Source organism: Oncorhynchus gorbuscha, linkage group LG01 (assembly GCF_021184085.1).
Source record: "Oncorhynchus gorbuscha isolate QuinsamMale2020 ecotype Even-year linkage group LG01, OgorEven_v1.0, whole genome shotgun sequence".
NCBI lineage: Eukaryota > Metazoa > Chordata > Actinopteri > Salmoniformes > Salmonidae > Oncorhynchus > Oncorhynchus gorbuscha.
Window position 1 is genome coordinate 5930105 of NC_060173.1, and position 17027 is coordinate 5947131.

Here is a 17027-nt window from a genome sequence, read left to right on the forward strand (position 1 = left end):
TTAGTATTGTGGAGTAACTACAATGTTGTTAATCCATCCTCAGTTTTCTCCTATCACAGCCATTATTGGGTGTGAATACCTTTTGAAGGCACTGTATATTATTTGAACTTGATTGAAAAGTATTTATGAGATTAATATGGATAGTGATGCTAATGGTATGTATAAGCACTTCAAATGCAAGTGGCTGCCAGCTGTCGGCAGCAATCTATGCCGGATGTGGCCGGTTCGTGGGCCAGTACATGTTCGCTAGCGAGTTAGGAGTTAAATCTACTAAACATACAGTATGTGTCAGCATGGAGTCATATTAGTGCCACCTGACATGGAATCTGAATTGAATCACATTTTTATTCAATATTTTCTGTTGGCACTAATATCACTCCATACTGTAGGTTAGATCCCTCCCTTGGACAGGACATATGAGCAGTCTCCATACAGTAGGTTAGATCCCTCCCTTGGACAGGACATATGAGCAGTCTCCATACAGTAGGTTAGATCCCTCCCTTGGACAGGACATATGAGCAGTCTCCATACAGTAGGTTAGATCCCTCCCTTGGACAGGACATATGAGCAGTCTCCATACAGTAGGTTAGATCCCTACCTTGGACAGGACATATGAGCAGTCTCCATACAGTAGGTTAGATCCCTACCTTGGACAGGACATATGAGCAGTCTCCATGGAAGGTGTAGGCTTTCCCATCGTAGGTGGTGATGTGGGAACCTCCCACTATGGAGCAGGTAGCAGGGCAATCTAGATCCATACAACTCCACTGGCCTTGGATACAGGTACTAACAGAGAGAGACAGTCAGTTTAGCCTCAACACATCTGACTCCACTAGCCTTGGATACAGGTACTAACAGAAAGAGACAGTCAGTTTAGCCTCAACACATCCGGCTCCACAGGCCTTGGATACAGGTACTAACGGAGAGAGACAGTCAGTTTAGCCTCAACACATCCGACTCATCACACCCGACTCATCACACCCGGATCAACACACACAACAATTCAGTGAATATAAACGCATTGCAGCTCTTACCATTTGTGGCATGTTCTTGAGAATGATTGTCCAGGCTGGTAAGATTGTCCATTGTGGAGACAAGAGCACTGGTTCACAGCTACACAGCCAGTCTGAGTGATGTCATTGAACACGGTTCCTATGAGAAAGACATTCAAAACATTTAGTTAGCTGATCCCATGAATTACATTAAATATATTACATTTAGCCAGCTGATCCCATGACTTACATTCAAAACATTACATTTAGTCACCTGGTTCCAGAATGACATTAAATATTGTGGCAAAGAAGGGGGTCGAGTGATAAGTGGCAGATATGTGAGAGCAGAACTAATAAACGGGCTCTGCCCGGTCACTAAAATGGCCACCCCTGTCAGAACTACAGATCACAAAATGGCCGACCGCCAAAACTACAAGTCCCAGAAGCAAGGGGAACCCTCAGAAGGTGGAGCCGACTCACAGATAAAGGGTCAAGAAAAACCAGGAAGAGGAAGAGTGGGTGCTGGAAGGATCTATGAACAATAGAGAAAGAGACTATAGAGATTGGCTGGATTTACCGTGTATGAGCTGGATTGTTTGGACTTACCTGTTGGCGTTTGGACCTGGACCTACCGAGAACCCAATTCGTGTACCAAACCCTGCTATCCTTGACCTCGCCTACGGCCTGGGTGGACGGAGAAACAAACACACAGGTACTGTCCTGTTCTAAAGAACTCTCCTACTTGGGTGATTTGGTGACAGTTTACCACTTAGTTTGTGACAAACGCTCCTAACCTTGAAGAGGTTTGCCACACGTGGTGGAGGATGCGAGTAGACTAACATACCACTGGTTAGGTAGAAGGAAAAAAATGAATAAATGTTCAGTTAGCACTCCAAAGGGGAGTCAGGTTTTTTTTTGTTTTGGCTTTGTTTGGTTAGGACAGTTTTTCAGGAAAATGAGTATGGAGGGAGCCATACAGGCCCTGTTACAAGCGGCGGCCGCCCAACAAGAGGCGACTAGAGCTCAACAAATAGCTCATCAGGATGCAATGCGAATGTATCAGGACACGTTACAGGTCCAGCACCGCACCAACCAGCTGCTCAGAGAAGAGCAAGAGAGAAACACCCGGGAGTTAAGAGAAGGCCTAAAGGGGCTAGCCGACCAAATTGGGGCTCAATTACCAGCTGCAAATACCCAGAGGAGGGCCAATCATTTCCTTCAAAAAATGACAGCGCAGGATGATGTGGAAGCATATCTTACCACCTTCGAAAGGACGGCAGAGAGGGAGAAGTGGCCGAAAGAAGAATGGGCAGGGCTTCTGGCACCATACCTGGCAGGGGACGCTCAAAAAGCATATTTCGACCTGGAGTTGAAAGATGCACAGGATTACAATAAACTAAAGGGAGAGATCCTGACTAGACTGGGAGTGACCGATACCGTGAGGGCACACCGCTTCCACCAGTGGTCCTACCGACCGGGACAACCCCCACGAACACAGATGTTCGACTTGATTCACCTGGCACGGAAATGGTTGCGACCAGAGACCCAGTCATCCGCCGAGATCGTCGAGACCATCGTTCTCAACCAGTTTCAGCGAGGTCTACCCCAAGAAGTGAGACGATGGGTTGGCCAGAACAAGGTACTTTCCGCCGACCATCTCGTGGGCCTGGTTGAACGGTATTGTACAGCAGGAACAGCTGAGCAGGCACAGGAGGAAAGATTCCCGTTCCCCAGGCATGGGCGAACCATCGGACAGGGTAAGGCTGTCCCAACATATAGAGGGGGAAGAGAGCAGTGTGGGGCCATGAGGAAAGAATCAGAATCAGGCCGAGACACTAAGGGAAAAAACGGAAACCGGGACTGGGTGTCGAGGGGGTCTCCCCCCCGAACCCCTATTATCTGTTACAATTGTAATCAACCAGGACATATTGCAGCCTATTGCCCTATTAAAGAAGAGCCAATGCAATGTAACCTTGGTGAAAATGAAGATGATATACGGTATGCATGTCCTGTTGTAACCACTGTACTTGAAAGACCAAGAAACTATCATATGTGCAGGGTGAAGGTTGAAGGGAAAGAGGTTGAAGCACTGCTGGATTCCGGCAGTATGCTGGTCGTTGAACATTCAAAGAGGTTTGCCACAATATATTTAGTCACCTGATCCCATGAATGACATTCAATACATTACATTTAGTCACCTGGTTCCATAATGACATTCAATACATTACATTTAGTCACCTGGTTCCATAATGACATTCAATACATTACATTTAGTCACCTGGTTCCATAATGACATTCAATACATTACATTTAGTCACCTGGTTCTATAATGACATTAAATACATTACATTTAGTCATCTGATCCCATAAATTACATTACATTTATTTAGTCCTTATCTCATAAAATACATTGATCCATGTAGATCAGTATCTTCATTACTACGGTACATCTGTTGCAGAACCTTGATCAAATAATGAAATCTCCAGTCCCACAATAAGGCTATTCTTCCAGTCCCACAATAAGGCTACTCTTCCAGTCCCACAATAAGGCTACTCTTCCAGTCCCACAATAAGGCTACTCTTCCAGTCCCACAATAAGGCTACACTTCCAATCTATGTAACCTTTAACCTTTTCCTGGTTTAAATAGCCACATAACTGATGTCAGGGTTTTATACATCCTTCCTGGTTTGAATAGCCACGTATTTTATTTTTTTATTTCACCTTTATTTAACCAGGTAGGCTAGTTGAACAAGTTCTAATTTGCAACTTCGAATTGGCCAAGATAAAGCGTAGCAGTGTGAACAGACAACACAGTTACACATGGAGTAAACAATTAACAAGTCAATAATACAGTAGAAAAAAGGAGTCTATATACATTGTGTGCAAAAGGCATCAGGAGATAGGCGAATAATTACAATTTTGCAGATTAACACTGGAGTGATAAATGATCAGATGGGCATGTACAGGTAGAGATATTGGTGTGCAAAAGAACAGAAAATAAAATAACTGTATGGGGATGAGGTAGGTAAAAATGGGTGGGCTATTTACCGATAGACTATGTACAGCGGCAGTGATCGGTTAGCTGCTCAGATAGCAGATGTTTGAAGTTGGTGAGGGAGATAATACTGATGATACTTCTCTGATAGAGTTCAGTGTGTCAAATCGGAGGGTCTGCTGTCCGGACCTCTGGCAGTCTCCATGGGGGTGCCACAGGGTTCAATTCTCGGGCCGACTCTATTCTCTGTATACATCAATGAGATCGCTCTTGCTGCTGGTGAGTCTCTGATCCACCTCTACGCAGACGACACCATTCTGTATACTTCCGGCTTTCTTTGGACACTGTGTTAACAACACTCCAGGCAAGCTTCAATGCCATACGACTCTCCTTCCGTGGCCTCCAATTGCTCTTAAATACAAGTAAAACTAAATGCATGCTCTTCAACCGATCGCTACCTGCACCTACCCGCCTGTCCAACATCACTACTCTGGACGGCTCTAACTTAGAATATGTGGACAACTACAAATACTTAGGTGTCTGGTTAGACTGTAAACTCTCCTTCCAGACCCATATCAAACATCTCCAATCCAAAGTTAAATCTAGAATTGGCTTCCTATTTCGCAACAAAGCATCCTTCACTCACGCCGCCAAACTTACCCTAGTAAAACTGACTATCCTACCGATCCTCGACTTCAGCGATGTCATCTACAAAATCGCTTCCAACACTATTCAGCAAACTGGATGCAGTTTATCACAGTGCCATCCGTTTTGTCACTAAAGCACCTTATTACACCCACCACTGCGACCTGTATGCTCTAGTCGGCTGGCCCTCGCTACATATTCGTCGCCAGACCCACTGGCTCCAGGTCATCTACAAGTCCATGCTAGGTAAAGCTCCGCCTTATCTCAGCTCACTGGTCACGATGGCAACACCCACCCGTAACACGCGCTCCATCAGGTGTATCTCACTGATCATCCCTAAAGCCAACACCTCATTTGGCCGCCTTTCGTTCCAGTTCTCTGCTGCCTGTGACTGGAACGAATTGCAAAAATCGTGGACAGCATGCCCTCCGATTTGACACACTGAATTGTCTGCAACGTAATTGGTGAACCAGGCAAGGCAGTCATCCGAAAAACCGAGTCTGCCGATAAGAATATGGTGATTGACAGAGTCGAAAGCCTTGGCAAGGTCGATGAAGACTGCTGCACAGTACTGTCTTTTATCGATGGCGGTTATGATATCGTTTAATATCTTGAGCGTGGCTGAGGTGCACCCGTGACCGGCTCGGAAACCAGATTGCACAGCGGAGAAGGTACGGTGGGATTTGAGATGGTCAGTGACCTGTTTGTTGACATAACCAATATGAGTTTTAATACAGTCTTTCTGGTCTAAAATCCAGGGATGTGGACTCCAGTCATGTTGCAACCTCTGACTTGACAAAAAGTCAAACACTTCCCACGAGACTTGGACTTGAGCATCTATGACTCGTGATTTAACTTGGACGAACTTTAACTTGAATTTGTTCTTAACTGACTTGCCTAGTTAAAAAAATGAAAATAACCTATCTGGTATTTGAGCTGTGTGACTCGATTTCTCATCTTGTGCATGTAAACCTATCTGGTATTTAAATCGCAGGCCAGGTGCAAATCACATAATCTAGCAAAACGCACTCTGCTCCACTTTCCTCCGGTATGTATTTAGCAATCATGATAACACATCACTCCCTACATATCCAAATGTTTCAGCAGCCTACACTTAAACTGTATGGGAAGAAAACAAGGTCAATGGTTTGAATACCCGAACTGACTAGGTGAAAACTCTTGTCAGTGTGCCCTTGAGCAAGACTCTTACCCTAACTGTTCCTGTAAGTCTCTCTGGATAAGAGCATCTGCTGAAAATGTAAATCTGGTCCCACTCCCATCATTGCCCATAAAAATACCTTTTCACAACTACTTATTAATCACTGTCAGATCCTATAGGGTCGTGATGTATACCTGGGTTAGGTTACCAGATTAGGAAAAGCTCTGGGCCCCAGGAAAAACAATTTGCCCCACCACTCTGGGACCTGTGGTGCACCTCTGCATCAGGGCATCATCGGTCCCAAAAAACACTTGGTTTCAAAGACTATGTTGTAGTAGGGAGGGGGGGGGGGGTTGTAGTAGGGAGGGGGGGGGTTGTAGTAGGGAGGGGGGGGGGTTGTAGTAGGGAGGGGGGGGGGGGTTGTAGTAGGGAGGGGGTTGTAGTAGGGAGGGGGGTTGTAGTAGGGAGGGGGTGTAGTAGGGAGGGGAGGATTGTAGGGAGGGGGAGGATTGTAGGGAGGGAGGGGTTGTAGTACGGAGGGGGAGGGTTGTAGTAGGGAGGGGGTTGTAGTAGGGAGGGGGGTTGTAGTAGGGAGGGGAGGATTGTAGGGAGGGGGAGGATTGTAGGGAGGGAGGGGTTGTAGTACGGAGGGGAGGGTTGTAGTAGGGAGGGGGAGGGTTGTAGTAGGGAGGGGGAGGGTTGTAGTAGGGAGGGGGGGGGTTGTAGTAGGGAGGGGGGGGTTGTAGTAGGGAGGGGAGGATTGTAGTAGGGAGGGGGAGGATTGTAGTAGGGAAGGGGGTTGTAGTAGGGGGGGGTTGTAGTAGGGGGGAGGGGGTTGTAGTAGGGGGGGAGGGGGTTGTAGTAGGGGGAGGGGGTTGTAGTAGGGAGGGGGGGTTGTAGTAGGGGGGGCTTGTAGAACGTGGGGCCAAAACTCACTGATGTATTGCAGTTGCAATGAAATTGGCATAAAACACTTAACTTGAGGACCCAAAACCCAAAATAAGGGACTTGTAACTTGACTCGACCTGAGCTGTCGAACTTTACTTGGGACTTACCCACTATTACTTGGGACTTGCAACGAAACTCAAAAATTAAGACTTCAGACTTGCTTTAGACTTGGTCCCATCTCTGTTATAATCAGTGAGTGTGCAGTAGGCAGAGCAGAATCTGATTGCATTGTATATTTTAAATGCTACTTTAAAATAGTTACATAGCTGATATATGATGTTGTATTCAGCTACTTTAAAATAGTTACATGTTGTATTCAGCTACTTTAAAATAGTTACATAGCTGACATATGATGTTGTATTCAGCTACTTTAAAATAGTTACATAGCTGATATATGATGTTGTACTCAGCTACTTTAAAATAGTTACATAGCTGATATATGATGTTGTATTCAGTAATGAGTGCATGTACCAGCAGGGCAGAAGCATCCGTCGGTGCAGTGTTCCTCACAATGCTGGTTCCTCATTGGGTTGGAGCAGGTATCAGTGCAGGGACTACCACACTCCTGGTACTGCATGCTTACAGGACACGTCTCCACTGCTCAACACAAATAACCAGAGTCACAAATCTGTTTCTGAGGCTTCATTACTTCACATTTTCACATCTTCTATTGACATCATTGGAAGTGAAAATTGGGATTTGCTCCTCAGTTTTCAGTCACATAAATGTAAATACAAGCATGTCAAAGAAGACTATAGATTACCTAAGGAAGCATTATTGCACATCAAAAGTGTTTACTTTGAGTTACAATATAACTGAGTTTTCTTTTACCCGCATCCAAACTACCAACAGAGCAATACAAACAAACAATCCAGTATCAAAACTAAAAGGATGTGTAATGCAAATAATGTTCCCTTACAGCAGAACTGGTCGGTCTTCCACTCCTGGGGTTTCCCCCCTGCGTGAGCACACTGGCGGGAGTACTCTGACATGGTGGGACAGGCGCAGGTGACACTGCTGCTGCTGTTGCCACAGTGACACATGTCTTCTGCACAGGCCTTGATGAAGGAGTCTGTGGCAATCAGGTCCTTACAGCTACTGAAGGCAGGACTGATGAGAAGCTGTTCACAAAATTTGGTCTGAAAGGATGAAGAAGAAGAAGAAGAAGAAGAAGAAGAAGAATTACTAGAGGCAACAGACGGTTTGATTCTCTGATCCACCTCTACACAGACGACACCATTCTGTATACTTCTGGCCCTTCTTTGGACACTGTGTTAACTAACCTCCAGATGAGCTTCAGTGATATACAACTCTCCTTCTGTGGCATCCAACTGCTATTAAATGCAAGTAAAACTAAATGCATGCTCTTCAACTGATCGCTGCCTGCCCGTCCAGCATCACTACCTTGGACGGTTCTGACTTAGAATATGTGGACAACAACAAATACCTAGGTGTCTGGCTAGACTGTAAACTCTCCTTCCAGACTCACTTTAAGCATCTCCAATCCAAAATTAAATCTAGAATTGGCTTCTTATTTCGCAACAAAGCATCATTCACTCATGCTGCCAAACATACCCTCGTAAAACTGACTATCCTACCAATCCTTGACTTCGGCGATTGTCATTTACAAAATAGCCTCCGACACTCTACTCTGTAAATTGGATGCAGTCTATCACAGTGCCATCCATTTTGTCACCAAAGCCCTGTATACTACCCACTACTGTGACCTGTAAATAGCCCATCCAACTTCCTCATCCCCATACTGTTATTTAAATGTTTTTCTCCTTTGCACCCCAGTATCTCTACTTGCACATTCATCTTCTGCACATCTATCACTCCATTGTTTAATTGCTAAATTGTAATTATTTCACCACTATGGCCTATTTATTGCCTGTATATAAACTTTTTTCTCTATTGTGTTATTGACTGTATGTTTGTTTATTCCCTGTGTAACTCTGTGTTGTTTCTGTCACACTGCTTTGCTTTATCTTGGCCAGGTCGCAGTTGTAAATGAGAACTTGTTCTCAACTAACCTACCTGCTTAAATAAAGGTGTTCTCAACTAACCTACCTGCTTAAATAAAGGTGTTCTCAACTAACCTACCTGCTTAAATAAAGGTGTTCTCAACTAACCTACCTGCTTAAATAAAGGTGTTCTCAACTAACCTACCTGCTTAAATAAAGGTGTTCTCAACCTAACCTACCTGCTTAAATAAAGGTGTTCTCAACTAACCTACCTGCTTAAATAAAGGTGTTCTCAACTAACCTACCTGCTTAAATAAAGGTGTTCTCAACTAACCTACCTGCTTAAATAAAGGTGTTCTCAACTAACCTACCTGCTTAAATAAAGGTGTTCTCAACTAACCTACCTGCTTAAATAAAGGTGTTCTCAACTAACCTACCTGCTTAAATAAAGGTGTTCTCAACTAACCTACCTGCTTAAATAAAGGTGTTCTCAACTAACCTACCTGCTTAAATAAAGGTGTTCTCAACTAACCTACCTGGTTAAATAAAGGTGTTCTCAACTAACCTACCTGCTTAAATAAAGGTGTTCTCAACTAACCTACCTGGTTAAATAAAGGTGTTCTCAACTAACCTACCTGGTTAAATAAAGGTGTTCTCAACTAACCTACCTGGTTAAATAAAGGTGTTCTCAACTAACCTACCTGGTTAAATAAAGGTGTTCTCAACTAACCTACCTGGTTAAATAAAGGTGTTCTCAACTAACCTACCTGGTTAAATAAAGGTGTTCTCAACTAACCTACCTGCTTAAATAAAGGTGTTCTCAACTAACCTACCTGGTTAAATAAAGGTGTTCTCAACTAACCTACCTGGTTAAATAAAGGTGTTCTCAACTAACCTACCTGCTTAAATAAAGGTTCTCAACTAACCTACCTGTTCTCTCAACTAACCTACCTGCTTAAATAAAGGTGTTCTCAACTAACCTACCTGGTTAAATAAAGGTGTTCTCAACTAACCTACCTGGTTAAATAAAGGTGTTCTCAACTAACCTACCTGGTTAAATAAAGGTGTTCTCAACTAACCTACCTGGTTAAATAAAGGTGTTCTCAACTAACCTACCTGGTTAAATAAAGGTGTTCTCAACTAACCTACCTGCTTAAATAAAGGTGTTCTCAACTAACCTACCTGGTTAAATAAAGGTGTTCTCAACTAACCTACCTGGTTAAATAAAGGTGTTCTCAACTAACCTACCTGGTTAAATAAAGGTGTTCTCAACTAACCTACCTGGTTAAATAAAGGTGTTCTCAACTAACCTACCTGCTTAAATAAAGGTGTTCTCAACTAACCTACCTGGTTAAATAAAGGTGTTCTCAACTAACCTACCTGCTTAAATAAAGGTGTTCTCAACTAACCTACCTGGTTAAATAAAGGTGTTCTCAACTAACCTACCTGCTTAAATAAAGGTGTTCTCAACTAACCTACCTGGTTAAATAAAGGTGTTCTCAACTAACCTACCTGCTTAAATAAAGGTGTTCTCAACTAACCTACCTGGTTAAATAAAGGTGTTCTCAACTAACCTACCTGGTTAAATAAAGGTGTTCTCAACTAACCTACCTGGTTAAATAAAGGTGTTCTCAACTAACCTACCTGCTTAAATAAAGGTGTTCTCAACTAACCTACCTGGTTAAATACCTGGTTAAAGGTGTTCTCAACTAACCTACCTGGTTAAATAAAGGTGAAATAACAATACATAAATAAAATAAAATGATGTACTGATCAAATGATGTACTGATCAAATGTCAGCCATGATGATGATGATGATTATATTGGTATTTTAAATGTAATGAATAAGAAATCTTAAATGTTCAGCTCTAGACTTGTAAATACCTGGTCTTCACACTGCTCAGTGTGAACAGGGATTTCTGTACAGGTTTCTGTTGGGCCATTCATCTTCCAAATATCAGCATAGTCGATTATCTTCAGATCATCATCTGTGGGAAAAGAAACATAGTTTTATCTAACCTGTTTATTTCCCCTTACAAACAGTCTCTGTCATCATGTGTTTTGTGTTTTTGGTAACCCTTTCTTAAAATGGTACCTAAAAAATACTTTATAACCCCTTCCTAACCCATAGATTGAACCCACACATTCATAAACAGAACAGGAGCGTAATCCGCCCCTCTAAGACATTTGGTGATTTTGTTTACCATTCCTATTGAACTCGTTCTGGACTCCGTTGAAGTCTCCACACAGCCCACATGTCTGATTCTGGAACTTTGAGTCCAGCTCCACCTATAAAACCAATGGAAGATGACTGAGGGTTAATGCATTGTAAGCTAGCTGTTGAAGTGCCTACAGCAGTTCATATATATGCTACCACTCCTTGTTCTAGCCTGGGTACCAGTGTGTTTATGCTAACATTCAACTCCTTGTTCTAGCCTGGGTACCAGTGTGTTTATGCTAACATTCAACTCCTTGTTCTAGCCTGGGTACCAGTGTGTTTATGCTAACATTCAACTCCTTGTACCTGTGCTACAAGCATTTCGTTACTTCCTCAATAACATCTGCTAAATATGTGTATGCGACCAATAGAATTTGATTTGATATCCCTATGTTTGGCATATGACGCTGAGTACAAGGAGTGGGAGGTTAACACAAAACAGGCGCTGTACTTCAGGTTGGGTACATACAGATCAGATCAATACAGAGCATTAGGCCTCCTAAAAAAACACAAAAGTGTGCACAGGACTGCTAATATTATTCAATGTTTTCTCTACTGTATACCCAAGTGGTTATTCATTAAAGTGAAATATGCGGATTAGGGATCATGTCTACAATATATCTACAATAGGAAACCTGTTTCACTGTAGTTTTATTCTGGTCTGATATGAAATGGATTGGATCTGAACAACAAAAACAAATACATTCACTCTATGACTCCTCCCAACTATTTGTTTCTCCGTTTTAATAATCAGGATTCAATTTTTTGTTGGTTTGTGTTCTATAAACATCTGACAGGGGGAGGTGTCTTACAATCCCCTCTGTTTTTTACCTCTCCTGCACATGCACTCTTCCCTTTAAAACCTTTTAAACTCTCATGTTGTTTTGTATTTTCTTCCGTGCATTTAAAAAAAGAAAATAAAGCAAAATATTGATGTTTTCGTCATTAAATTGAATGGGAGTTGTCTGAAAACTGGTCTGTTTGCTTTGCAAATTAGTTTAAGTCTGAGGTTATGTCTGAGTACACTGGGATAATTTATGTACACACAAAGGGGAACGATGATACAAACAGTATTTACTCACTACAATGTCAATAGATATTGAGACAATATTGTGTCTTCTGATCTAACCACAGTCCAGCTCCACCTATAAAACCAATGGAAGATGACTGAGGGTTAATGCATTGCAAGCTAGCTGTTGAGGGGCCTATATATATATATTGTACAGCAGTTTATATACAGTGCCTTGCGAAAGTATTCGGCCCCCTTGAACTTTGCGACCTTTTGCCACATTTCAGGCTTCAAACATAAAGATATAACTGTATTTTTGTGAAGAATCAACAACAAGTGGGACACAATCATGAAGTGGAATGACATTTATTGGATATTTCTAACTTTTTTAACAAATCAAAAACTGACAAATTGGGCGTGCAAAATGATTCAGCCCCCTTAAGTTAATACTTTGTAGCGCCACCTTTTGCTGCGATTACAGCTGTAAGTCGCTTGGGGTATGTCTCTATCAGTTTTGCACATCGAAAGACTGAAATGTTTTCCCATTCCTCCTTGCAAAACAGCTCGAGCTCAGTGAGGTTGGATGGAGAGCATTTGTGAACAGCAGTTTTCAGTTCTTTCCACAGATTCTCGATTGGATTCAGGTCTGGACTTTGACTTGGCCATTCTAACACCTGGATATGTTTATTTTTGAACCATTCCATTGTAGATGTTGCTTTATGTTTTGGATCATTGTCTTGTTGGAAGACAAATCTCCGTCCCAGTCTCAGGTCTTTTGCAGACTCCATCAGGTTTTCTTCCAGAATGGTCCTGTATTTGGCTCCATCCATCTTCCCTTCAATTTTAACCATCTTCCCTGTCCCTGCTGAAGAAAAGCAGGCCCAAACCATGATGCTGCGACCACCATGTTTGACAGTGGGGATGGTGTGTTCAGGGTGATGAGCTGTGTTGCTTTTACGCCAAACATAACATTTTGCATTGTTGCCAAAAAGTTCAATTTTGGTTTCATCTGACCAGATCACATTCTTCCACATGTTTGGTGTGTCTCCCAGGTGGCTTGTGGTAAACTTTAAACTACACTTTTTATGGATATCTTTAAGAAATGGCTTTCTTCTTGCCACTTTTCCATAAAGGCCAGATTTGTGCAATATACGACTGATTGTTGTCCTATGGACAGAGTCTCCCACCTCAGCTGTAGATCTCTGCAGTTCATCCAGAGTGATCACGGGCCTCTTGGCTGCATCTCTGATCAGTCTTCTCCTTGTATGAGCTGAAAGTTTAGAGGGACGGCCAGGTCTTGTTAGATTTGCAGTGGTCTGATACTCCTTCCATTTCAATATTATCGCTTGCACTGTGCTCCTTGGGATGTTTAAAGCTTGGGAAATCTTTTGTATCCAAATCCGCCTTTAACCTTCTTCATAACAGTATCTCGGACCTGCCTGGTGTGTTCCTTGTTCTTTATGATGCTCTCTGCGCTTTTAACGGACCTCTGAGACTATCACAGTGCAGGTGCATTTATACGGAGACTTGATTACACACAGGTGGATTGTATTTATCATTAGTCATTTAGGTCAACATTGGATCATTCAGAGATCCTCACTGAACTTCTGGAGAGAGTTTGCTGCACTGAAAGTAAAGGGGCTGAATAATTTTGCACGCCCAATTTTTCAGTTTTTGATTTGTTAAAAAAGTTTGAAATATCCAATAAATGTCGTTCCACTTCATGATTGTGTCCCACTTGTTGTTGATACTTCACAAAAAAATACAGTTTTATATCTTTATGTTTGAAGCCTGAAATGTGGCAAAAGGTCGCAAAGTTCAAGGGGGCCGAATACTTTCGCAAGGTACTGTATATATACATTTCACATACAGCTAGCTGGCCATGCACCTACAGCAGTTCATATATATGTACATTTTAGATAGGATCAATACAGAGCATTAGGCCTCCTAAAAAAACACAAAAGTGTGCACAGGACTGCTAATATTATTCAATGTTTTCTCTACTGTATACCCAAGTGGTTATTCATTAAAGTGAATTATGCGGATTAGGGATCATGTCTACAATATATCTACAATAGGAAACCTGTTTCACTGTAGTTTTATTCTGGTCTGATATGAAATGGATTGGATCTGAACAACAAAAACAAATACATTCACTATGACTCCTCCCAACTATTTGTTTCTCTGTTTTAATAATCAGAATTATATTTTTTGTTGGTTTGTGTTCTATAAACATCTGACTGGGGGAGGTTAAAACCTTTTAAACTCTCATGTTGTTAAAACCTTTTAATCTCTCATTGTGTTTTTAACCTTTTAAACTCTCATTGTGTTGTTAAAAAACCTTTTAACCTCTCATTGTGTTAAAACCATTTAAACCTTATGTTGTTTTTCTTTCGTGCATTTTAAATTAATAATAAAATGAAGCATCATATTCACATTAAATTGATTGTGAGTTGTCTGAAAACTGTTCTTTCTGCTTTGCAAATTAGTTTCAGTCTGAGGTTATGATGTATGAGTACACTGAGATTTTTTACGGGATTATTATTATTGATTAATATTGGGACTTCTGATCTAATCACACTCTGTGAACTGATTAACATGTATAGGGGGCAGCAATTTTATTTTGAATGAATAGCGTGCCCAGAGTAAGCTGCCTGCTACTCAGTCCCATTTGCTAATATATGCATATTATTAGTAGATTTGGAAAAAACACGCTGATGTTTCTAAAACTGTTTGAATGATGTCTGTGAGTATAACAGGACTCATATAGCAGCTGAAAACCTGAGAAAAATCCAACCAGGAACTGGGAAATCTGAGGTTTGTATTTTTTCAACTCTTGGCCAATTGAATACAGTGTCTATGGGGTCATATTGCACTTCCTAAGGCTTCCACTAGATGTCACCATCTTTAGAACCTTGTTTGATGCTTCTACTGTGAAGTGTGGGCAAATGAGAGGGGATTGAGTAAGGTCTCTCCCAGAGCGCCATGAGCTGACCATGAGCGTTAATTATTTGACTTTTCGTCTGCTCCTTGTGATCACATGTCATGCATTTGGAATACTGGGCTAAAAGCCCCCCAAAAAAGGTGTTTGGACATAAATGATGAACTTTATCGAACAAATCAAACATTTATTGTGGAACTGGGATTCCTGGGAGTGCATTCTGATGAAGATCATCAAAGGTAAGTGAATATTTATAATGCTATTTCTGACTTCTGTTGACTCCAACATGGCGGAGATCTGTTTAGGTTGTGTTGGTCTCTGAGCGCCGTACTCAGATTATTGCATGGTTTTAAAAAACTGACACAACGGTTGCATTCAGGATAATTATATCTTTAATTCTCTGAATAACACTTGTATCTTCTATCAATGTTTATTATGAGTATTTCTGTAAATTGATGTGGCTCTGTGCAAATTGACGGGATGTTTTGGAGGCAAAGCCAAAGGTAAACTGAGGCTTTTGGAAATAAATAGGAACTTTATCAAACAAAACATGCATGTATTGTGTAACATGTTGTCCCGGGAGTGTCATCTGATGAAGAATATCAAAGGTTAGTGATTCATTTCATTTCTATTTCTGCTTTTTGTGACTCCTCTCTTTGGTTGGAAAATTGCTGTATGCTTTCTGTGACTAGTTGCTGACCTAACATAATGATATGTTCTGCGTTCGCCGACAAGCCTTTTTGAAATCGGACACTGTGGTTGGATTAACAAGAATTGTATCTTTAAAACGGTGTAAAATACTTGTATGCTGAGGAATTTTAATTATGAGATTTCTTTTGATTGAATTTGGCACCCTGCAATTTCATTGGCTGTTGGTGAGGCGCTCCGCTAGCGGAAACCCGTTCCTAAACATGTTAAACTAATAAGCTCTTCCATACTGCCCCCCCCCCCCAAATGGCACCCCATTCCCTATATAGTACATGACTTTCAACAATAGCCTTATGTGCCCTAATCCAAAGTAGTGCACTATAAAGGGAATAGGGTGCCAGTTTTTTTACTGGAGACTAGCTGATGAAAGGGGTTGTTGGAGGTAGTAGATGGTCACATCCTTGATTGGTGCAAAGCCTATTCTAATGTCACTTCACCTGCCAGTCTGTGGCCCTACTAAAGAGACCACAACTGTTGGTATGACCGTTAGACTGAATAAAACAACTTTTAATGTAAGAATGCTGTATGTTACTGTGCAGAAATATAGATTGATTATTAGTCTGTCCTGTCCCATCAGATGTTAACACTCTGTTCCCACTCTTATCCCAACAGTTCCCCTAACACTGATGTTCCCACTCTTATCCCAACAGTTCCCCTAACACTGATGTTCCCACTCTTATCCCAACAGTTCCCCTAACACTGATGTTCCCATTCTAATCCCAACAGTTCCCCTAACACTGATGTTCCCATTCTAATCCCAACAGTTCCCCTAACACTGATGTTCCCTCTATTATCCCAACAATTCCCCTAACACTGATGTTCCCACTCTTATCCCAACAGTTCCCCTAACACTGATGTTCCCACTCTTATCCCAACAGTTCCCACTCTTATCCCAACAGTTCCCCAAACACTGATGTTCCCACTCTTATCCCAACAGTTCCCACTCTTATCCCAACAGTTCCCCTAACACTGATGTTCCCACTCTTATCCCAACAGTTCCCCTAACACTGATGTTCCCACTCTCATCCCAACAGTTCCCCTAACACTGTCCCTCTCTTATCCCAACAGTTCCCCTATTTCCCCAGAGTGATTTACAATCAGTGTATTGAACCAAAGCAGGTGAAACAACCACATATCACTGTAGTGTAACAGAAGACATATGGAAATGAGTAAGCAAACTAAACACATACCCAGAGGGAATCATCTTCATTCCACATGATGACTAACCCCAGCTTGGCTGTGATCTTCACATAGGAAACGGTCCTCTCAATGAAGACGTTAAACTGACCAAACGGTATGGTGACCCTAGAGGGACAAAACAATAGTGTTCATCAGAGAGGAGAGTCTGTATTCCAACAAGGGTCAAAATGGTCCTTTGCAGTATTTTCTTTGTATTTTTCTTCCTCCCCTGTTGGGACTGTACCAGGTAATAATGTCTGTATAGGAA

The 17027-nt window shown here is 41.9% G+C and overlaps 1 protein-coding gene across 1 annotated transcript in view; it reads right to left on the reverse strand.

The window, feature by feature from the left end:
* LOC124038772 overlaps positions 1-17027 on the reverse strand; it is a 133569-nt gene that overhangs the window by 115228 nt on the left and 1314 nt on the right. Inside the window, exons 5-11 of the mRNA XM_046354862.1 lie at positions 16771-16885; positions 10909-10993; positions 10589-10692; positions 7660-7879; positions 7212-7337; positions 1035-1152; positions 648-786 (exon numbers count right to left, since the gene is read on the reverse strand). Of these exons, the coding sequence (XP_046210818.1) occupies positions 648-786; positions 1035-1152; positions 7212-7337; positions 7660-7879; positions 10589-10692; positions 10909-10993; positions 16771-16885 (907 nt within the window). The remainder of the gene's footprint in view (positions 1-647; positions 787-1034; positions 1153-7211; positions 7338-7659; positions 7880-10588; positions 10693-10908; positions 10994-16770; positions 16886-17027) is intronic.